This window comes from Miscanthus floridulus, chromosome 2, assembly GCF_019320115.1.
Source record: "Miscanthus floridulus cultivar M001 chromosome 2, ASM1932011v1, whole genome shotgun sequence".
Lineage (NCBI taxonomy): Eukaryota > Viridiplantae > Streptophyta > Magnoliopsida > Poales > Poaceae > Miscanthus > Miscanthus floridulus.
Genome location: NC_089581.1, coordinates 42,006,393 through 42,015,147, shown reverse-complemented (window position 1 = coordinate 42,015,147; position 8,755 = coordinate 42,006,393). Strand labels below are relative to the sequence as shown.

Here is an 8,755-nt window from a genome sequence, read left to right as displayed (position 1 = left end):
AGTACCATATCGCTAGTTGACGTGGATGTGGAGAATTTTTCTTCCTATATATATCAACCAACCCCTTGGGGAAAGCACACCAAAACTACCATATGAGGAGCCCCTAGTTTGGGAAATCCCTCGTGTAGTAAATTATATTTTTCTCCTCTTTCTCTCGCCGTGGCTGTCGCCGTCGTCGTCGCCGTCGCCGTTGCCGTTGCCGTCTTGCTCCTCCTACGCCACCGAGGTAACCCTAGGTAAGACCGCCATCCAAAATGTTTTCCCAGACTTCGTCTTCTTTTTTTGAAAGCGTAGTTTCGTCGGTTTAGATCCAAAATACGCTTTCAACTATTTACAGAATTGCCACTGATTTTGTTTTAGCCATAACTTCTCCGTTTTAACTCCGATTTGATCCGTTCAACTTGGGTTAGGTTTGTAATTTCATAATCTACATGTTCATACTACTGTTCAGTATGTTTTTAATTTTTAAAATTTGTGATTAGATTTAATCTAATATTCGACTAAAAGAAATCTTGTTTAAATCATATCTTCAGCGTCTTAGATCCGTTTTAGTCCATTCAAGTTGCGTTAGATTCATAGCGTCAAGATCTACGCATTAGTAACAGTGTTTTTCATGTCACTAATACTAGAATTTCATGGTTTGAATCATATCTTAAATAACAATTATGCAACTGGATTTTATAAATAGAATATGATTTGTTTCACTTTAGTTTTATAAATTAAATCTAAATCTAACTTAAATTATAATCTCTATAAAATATCTTATATATGTTTTTATATAATTAAAACACATGAAGCTAATAGTTTTATGAGTAGATCTTCCGGTAGTTGTATCTTTTCAACCGTAGCTCCGATTAGCGTGCTTTTCGCGTCTGTGTGTTCGTAGCGAGACATAGATTTATTTTATAAACTTTTCATCTTGATTTTATGTTTGGTGTACTGTTCTAATTTAGATCTATTGTTTGCTTCATGTATGATTGTATGGATGCTTGTGTGGTGCTTTATGATTAAGTCCAGTCGATGAGATATACGTGGTGATCAAGAAGAAAAAGAAGAAGAACATTGAAGATTAAAGCTTACCGAAGAATCGGTGTTTTAAAGCAAGTATAGCATGGGATCTTTCTTGTTGTCCTATATACCTTTAATCATTTAATTCATACTGCATGTGTCTACCTTAAATTTTCTAGTACCTTATACCTTGTTCCTTAATACCTTTGGGTTATTGCATTGGGTAGTATGATGCTAGTGCTCAACTACAACCATAATCTTGTAACTTGACTAATGGTATATGCAATAAACATTAAAAGATGCTTTTTAGCAACATGGAACAAGGAGGCTAGAGTATTGGGCTATTTTATGGTGCTCTAGATTCCTCTCCCTAAGGACTTATCTATAAGTGATCATCCGGGACTTACAGTACAGCTATGGGGGCTACATGGCTCTGGCTTTAGCTTAGTATGAGGACCTTTTCTAGCTTGTTAGTGGTTACCTTTATTGACGTAAGAATGACTTGCTGAATTGGGTATATGACAGTCTCTACTCTTATGTGTATAGCCGTGATGGAATTATGCCATTCGACAGGGGGTTCCTATATCTGTTTGCTGAGTGAATCTAATGGTCCTAACTTATTAGACGAACCTTTGAAAGGCTTCATAGTGAACCCTGTCGACCTTACTTGGTAGTGGGTCAAGAGATTGACCGCCTCGGGCGAAAGGATAAATCACGACTCACAGTGAAAGTGTACAACCTCTGCAGAGTGTAAAACTAGTATATCAGTCGTGCTCACGGTCACGAGCAGCCTTGGAACCCTTATGGAATAGATGTTGAACACGGATGATACTAATGATGAATATGCTCATTAATGATTACTGTTTATGCTATTCATTACTCATGTTTACCTGATCATGTGTTTATGGGTTTATGATAAATTTGTTGCTACTCAATTGCTAAAATCATGACTCATTAAAAGCTAATCGTAGTTAAACCAGTGTCAGCCTTTTGAGCCTCATGACCCCTATGTTATATTTGTTGAGTACGACATGTACTTACGCTTGCTTTATTTTTAATTATTTGGATGAAAATCTCGGATGGGTACTAGATTGCTAGTCTGGAGGAGTTAGGCTTGTGATCAACCAGTCAGTTGTCCCTGTAGATTTGGAGTCTTCGCCTGAAGATCGGAGTTGTCTTTCCGCTGTCTATACTCTGAGGTTATATTCTTTATACTAATATGCTATGTATTTAAGCATTGTCTATTGATATTACCTTTATTTGTAGCTATATGTGAGATTTGACTTTCTAGGCTCATATATGGTGTGTATCTGGTTTTGTTCTTAAAACTAGATGCTACACATTAAAAAAGTTTACAATTGTCTACAGGTCACTGAAAAGTTCGAGCGGTCACAGATGCCATTGGTGTGAACTTTTTCGTCCTCCAAGCCATTCCATCCACTTTTGTTTCTAACGGTGTCAAGCTATACTGAAAAAAGACTAAATTACCCTCGTATTTACTGGTACAAGTGTATGTGATTTTTTAATCTTGGCCACAGATCTAGAGATGAACGGGGGAGGTTCATTGGCAGTATAGGTGTATTTCTAAATTTATTTTTCTAAAGGAAAATGGCCGCGCGTTGCCGCCGCCTTCGCGGAGGCGCTGGCGTGGCGCGCGCTCCGCGGTGGCCTGGCTTTGCCGTGCTCTGCTCCTGCCCCGGGGCCACTGCTGCACCTGCTGGCCGCTGCACGCAATGGCTCGAGCTGCTACACCTGCTCGCCAGGGACCTCTCGCGGCTGCGGCTTCTGGAGCAAGCGGCGAGCGCGGAGGCGCCGCTGTCGATGTTGGCCGCGGTGGTGGGAGTACATCCGGGGCTCGCCGTGGCACTGGCAGCCGTCGCGGCGCGCACGACCTCCCCGCGCACCGCGCCGGCGTCCATGCTGCTCGTCGCGGCGGCGGCGCGAGCTAACGATGGCAGCTGGCGTCGTCGTACTACACGCCGCAGCTGGCGTCCATGCCGCTCAAGTCCGACGGCTCTCTCTGCATCATGGAGGCGCTCCAGAGGAGCGATCAGCAAGATCACCACGGTATGCACAGTACAGTACGTGTGAACAAATGCAAAACAATCTAGGCAGATGAGCTGATGGCCGGCGGCATCGATCCGTTTCGTTCTTGGAATCTTTTGGTTTGATATATTTCTTGGCTTCGGCGTCATTATTCATTCAGGGCCCAAACTCGAGGATTTCCTGGGCGCGGCGGCGCAGTCGCTGGCCATGGCGCTGAGCCTGGACAACCCCGTGGCCTCCTCCAGCTTCTACTACGGCAACGGCGGCGGTGGTTTGGGGCACCACCACGGGTTCCTGCAGCCGTGCGCCGACCTGTACGGCGGCCCCTAGGCCGCGTCCCTGGTGGCGGACGACGAGGCCACGGCCGCCGCGACGGCGATAGCGAGCTGGGTGGCGGGCTGGCGGCGCGCGCTGAGAGCGGCGTGCAGTCCGCCGCCGCCGCGGGGCACCACCCGCACCTGCACCACCACGCGCTGGCCCTGTCCATGAGCTCCGGGTCGCTGTCGAGCTGCGTGACCGCGCACCCCGGCTCCGCCGCGGCCGACTACGGCGTGGTGGCGGGCTGAGCTGCCGCTGCGGCGTCGGCGTCGCTGGACGGCGAGCAGAAGCAGCCCGACCGCAAGTCCATCATCGAATCTTACGGTACATATATGGAGCATTAAATATAGACGAAAAAAAACTAATTATACAGTTTTGTTAGAAATCGTGAGACGAATGTTTTAAGACTAATTAGTCCATGATTAGCCATAAGTGATACAGTAACTAACATGCGCTAATGATGAATTAATTAGGCTTAATAAATTTGTCTCGCAGTTTCTAGACGAACTATGTAATTAGTTTTTTTTATTAGTATCCGAAAACCTCTTCTGACATTCCAAAATATCCGATGTGACATCCAAAATTTTTTATTTTGGGAACTAAACACACCCCAAACTTTCGAGCAGAGGACGTCACAGTATCATGTGAAGGAGAAGAGAAAGAGAGGATAAGGCACGGGAGAAAAGGGGAGGATTTTGGACATCTTCACTAACGGCCCACATGTAGAGATAGTGAACGATGAAAACTGAACAGAAGGTGGACGGAATAACGTAGAGAATAAAAAAAATCTAGACTAGTGACACCTGTGATTGCTCGATCTTTTTAATGACTTATAGGTAATTACCAACTTTTATAATATCATACAGATAAAACCATCTTTAATTTTTTCCCTAATTCCTCCTACTGGTAGGTAATTATCAAATTTTATAATGCTAACCAGGAGAAGACTATTCAGCTGGTATTAAAGCCGGCTGATAAACCAGCTAAAGCTATTTTCTTGTGAAAGAAAAATACTGTAGGATCTAGCTAATAAATCGGACGAATAGACCCGGAGCTGGCACCTGGCAGGCTCAACATACTCCCTCCATTCCATAGCGATTATGGATGGTACCTTACTTGCCTGCCGGTACGACGACGCGACACGCCCTCTATGAATCTGTCGTCCTCTCCAAGCTCGAACCACCGAATTATTATTAGGTCCACAGAACAGACACAGCCTTGGTAACAGCCAAACAAACAATTCATATAGCTCTCTTAATTGTCAAGTTGAATAACCAAATGCACACACTACAGCAGCGACGAGCATTACATTAATCGTGCCTGGCGTGCGGGGGATATATATATATATATATATATACACACACACGATATGTCATCGTAGCTTGGTATGTACTCGCTCTGATCCAAAATAAAAGTTATTCTCGTTTTTTAAGAAGACAATTTTTTTGAAGACCAATTATATATAAAAGAATATTAATATTTATAATACATAATTAGTATCATTAGATAGATCGTTGAATGTTTTTTCATAATAAACTTATTTGGAGATAAAAATATTGCACGTATTTTCTATAAATTTAGTCAAAATACTTATATGATGATGATGGCCCGACCATGATACGATAGAAACGGATGTTGGATGATGGGCCGTCCAGCTAGGACGCGCCATTCTTTATTCAGAGTGAGTTAAGCAGGCGCGTGTTCTGCTCATCGCCTCTCAGCCGCAGCATGTTTGTTTCGGCTGAATTGGCTTATAAACTATGGCTGAAAGTACTGCTGGCTGATTTGGTGTGAGAAAAAAATAATATTTAAGCTATGAATTATAAATTAGATACGAGCAATTCAGCTGAAACGAACATGCTGTTGTCAAAGACCTAAAGACGATAGAGAAATGTCGTTAGTGCGTTCGAACCATGAGACAGTACTGTTTTTCATTCAGGGCCGCATGCAGATGCATGTGCCTGTCTTTGTCACGTTGCTTTGCACCCGCACCCTCCATGATCGACGCACGCGTACATAAATGAGGGAACAGCAGTACAACTCACACCTTTCGGTTACCCACTTTAACAATTGCCAAAGTGGCAATCACCAACTTGTTGAGCGTGCAACTGAAGCATGTCTTACAGTCCTACTATTCTTCATGGAATGATCATTAGCCAAGTTGGCAGCATTTGTTTGTTCGTTCGCTAATCTAATCGCTAGAGAGATTTGCTGCGTCCTGCCATGGTAACGTGAAAATTGGTTTCGTGCAGGCCATCGGGCGGGAGGCCCGGGCGCTATACAACCTGGGGCAGGCGGAGGGGCTCACCATCTGGTCACCCAACGTGAACATCTTCCGGGACCCGCGGGCAGGAGACCCCGGGCGAGGACCCGGCCGTGGCCAGCAAGTACGGCGTCGCCTTCGTCAGGGGCATCCAGGGCAGCACCCCCGCCGGCGCTCCGGCGCCGCTGCAGGCCTCGGCGTGCTGCAAGCACGGCCACGCCCTACGACCTCGAGGACTGGAACGGCGTGGCGTGCTACGACTTCGACGCCCGGGTGACGCTGCAGGACCTGGCCGACACGTTCAACCCGCCGTTCCAGAGCTGCGTCGTCGACGGCAAGCCCAGCTGCGTCATGTGCGCCTACACGGGGATCAACGGCGTGCCCGCCTGCGCCAGCTCCGACCTGCTCACCAAGACGTTCCGAGGCGCCTGGGGCCTCGACGGCTACGCGTCCTCGGACTGCGACGCCGTGGCCATCATGCACGACGCGATCAGCCTCACCTCGAGCCCTCTCGCTCCGATCCTTCTACCTGCTACCAGCAGCTGCTTCCTACAACTACGAGTCGATCGATCGTTCTTGGTCGTTGCGTGTGCCTACCTAGCTAGGAGCTAGAAAGGTCTTCGATCAGTTCGTCATAAAAAACTAAACAGTCTAAACAATGCATAAATTAATAATTAATTAAACCACATCAAGTTGGTTCGGTGGTCGATCGGTTGCGTGACAAGGAGAAAGGTCGTCGTCGTCTAAGTCCTGCAAAACAAATCAGGAACGATGGGTTGACCTATCGATGAGGCGGAATCAACGCTACTGAAAACAAATCAGAGGAGAGAAGGTAATAATCAGCTGGGTTCATCTCATTCTCATGTACAGTTAGTTGCCGGTTGCAACTGCACTACATGCGCAAGCGTGAAACTATTGTTAGCCAGAGAGAGGGCGCCAATAATTAATGTTTGGGTTTCTAACCTCCATGTTTGCTGCGTGCTAAATGTTGGGGTTAGGTGAAATTGCCTCATCAGTCGATTTATGCAGTTAAATAAATACGGTACTGTAGTTAGCGCGCTAGGTAGATTGATTGAGTTCTAATCCCAGCTCCAATATATATGTATAGAGTATTATAGTCTAATAAAAAATAACTGTTTTCACTATATATAGGGTGTTTGATTTGTGGAATGAGGTAGTTCATCATCGTATCAATTTTTAGTTTTTTTTTGTTTGGTTTGTGGAATAGAAGAATGAGTTATCCATCATCACTTTGTTTCTTGTAAGCTAATATTAGTATAAAGAATAAGGTCATTCCACTAAACTTAAGTAATAGACTCATGATGCATCACCCTATCTAATGGGTTCATTTCTCAAACGAAACTCTGCATCTAGAGCTCCGGAGAGAGGTGTTAGATATATATTAACTAATTGAATTGTTCATTCTTCTCTGATTATCTTTGAGATATATAGCACAATTAATTAAAAGACGTAGTAAAAGGGTACTATATGGGCGTCAGAATCTCTAATTCCCCACACCCCCAATATATATGGCGCCAAAAATGGTCGTTGAGACAGTGACGTTAACAGCCTATCATTCTCTTGGTTGATCATCACACTTGTTAAAGTTGCTTATAATAATAAAATAACCACAGACAAATTATTAAATTAAACCTATTATTCTCTTGGTTGATCAGAACACGGTTGATAAAGTTGCCAATAATAATAAAATAGCCACAGATAAATTATTAATTAAATTAAACAATTACCAGCCGGCCGTCAAAACTAACTGATCAACGTACGACCTGAACAACCAATCATGAACTTCGGATGATCCGGCCGGTCAACACATCACATTTCTCACACTCGTCTCTAATCAAACAATTCAATCGATAATTGCGTTACAAGTCAACCGCGCGGATGCCGTTCAATATTTCCACTGCATAAACAACTACTACCTCAATGATCCCTGTGTTTGGCGTGGTTTCAACTTCATAAGTACGATTGATAATTACTCACGTTGTTTTTACTCCGAAAAACACTTTGCTAGATACAAAGTGTCAGTTTTCTTGCGGAAAGATACACTGATGCACGTGGATCAATTAACAAGGATTGACATCTTATTCGCTACTAGATGCTTTTTACAATGAAGATATGTTCAAGGTTAAAAAAAAATAGGATAAGCTATATTTCAGGTGCCTGAAATATAGCATCCGTTCAGGCGACAGCTAACAACCATCAGATCTCCATCCAACGGTCAAAATCTATTACCACAAATCACAATAAATAAATTAAAAAAAAATTCTATGAAAGTATAAGGATAAAACTGTTCAGGCGTCTCAACTATAGGAGACGTGTAAAAAAATAGAGGCGAATTGGATCCATTAGTATTAATTGTAGTCGGTAAAGTTAGTACCATTGGATCGAAACATCCTAGCTAATAGCAACTAGGAGTAATAGCTAAGAACAAATTATCAGGCCAATAAAAGTGATTGTTGACGCAAATCTGGTCTCGCACCCAAATGGCTAGCACACATAGATCGCACCAGGATTGGTTGGGTTGCTCTAGAGTCAATTTGCAGGGATGCTAGAAAAAACGGTATAACCAGTTTCGGCACATTCACCACAAAAACCTAGAAACGCCTTTTGAGAGCGACTTGTCAAGGAGGCGCACCTATAGTGTGCCCTATGATCATTAGGCCAGGTAGGGTGCCCTTTTCACGCCATGGAGACAAGAGAAGAACAATAGATGAGGTAAAAAAAGTAAGGTAGAAGAAGACAAGAAGATATATTTGTATTGAAAGATTGGATGACCTCAATCGGTGGTAGCCTATTAGGTGGGTGGACGTCGAAATTCCTACAGCATCCGTCTAAAATAAAATTCTAACTTGGTCTGAGCTTTCAAAACCAAGATAGCCGGCACTGGGTGTATCTTTTCGAAGGTATATTTTTCTCATCCAGACTCTAAATTTAGCTTTATATATATATATATATATATATATATATATATATATATATATACATTTTAATTGTCTTGATAAGAGGAACACAATAGTGAAGTTCGATTTGCAATATGAGAAAGTCCAAAACTGGCCTAGGCGGTTTAGGAAACCACCAAACTAGATAGTTTAGAAGTTATTA

General features: G+C 43.4%; 1 protein-coding gene across 1 annotated transcript; it reads left to right on the top strand.

Moving 5' to 3' along the window:
* Positions 1 to 2,585: 2,585 nt before the first annotated feature.
* LOC136538594 (AP2-like ethylene-responsive transcription factor CRL5) lies at positions 2,586 to 3,709 on the top strand. Its single transcript, XM_066530546.1, has 2 exons — positions 2,586 to 3,075; positions 3,215 to 3,709. The coding sequence occupies exons 1-2, from the start codon at positions 3,003 to 3,005 to the stop codon at positions 3,382 to 3,384; spliced, it is 243 nt and encodes an 80-aa protein (XP_066386643.1). The 5' UTR covers positions 2,586 to 3,002; the 3' UTR covers positions 3,385 to 3,709.
* Positions 3,710 to 8,755: the final 5,046 nt, after the last annotated feature.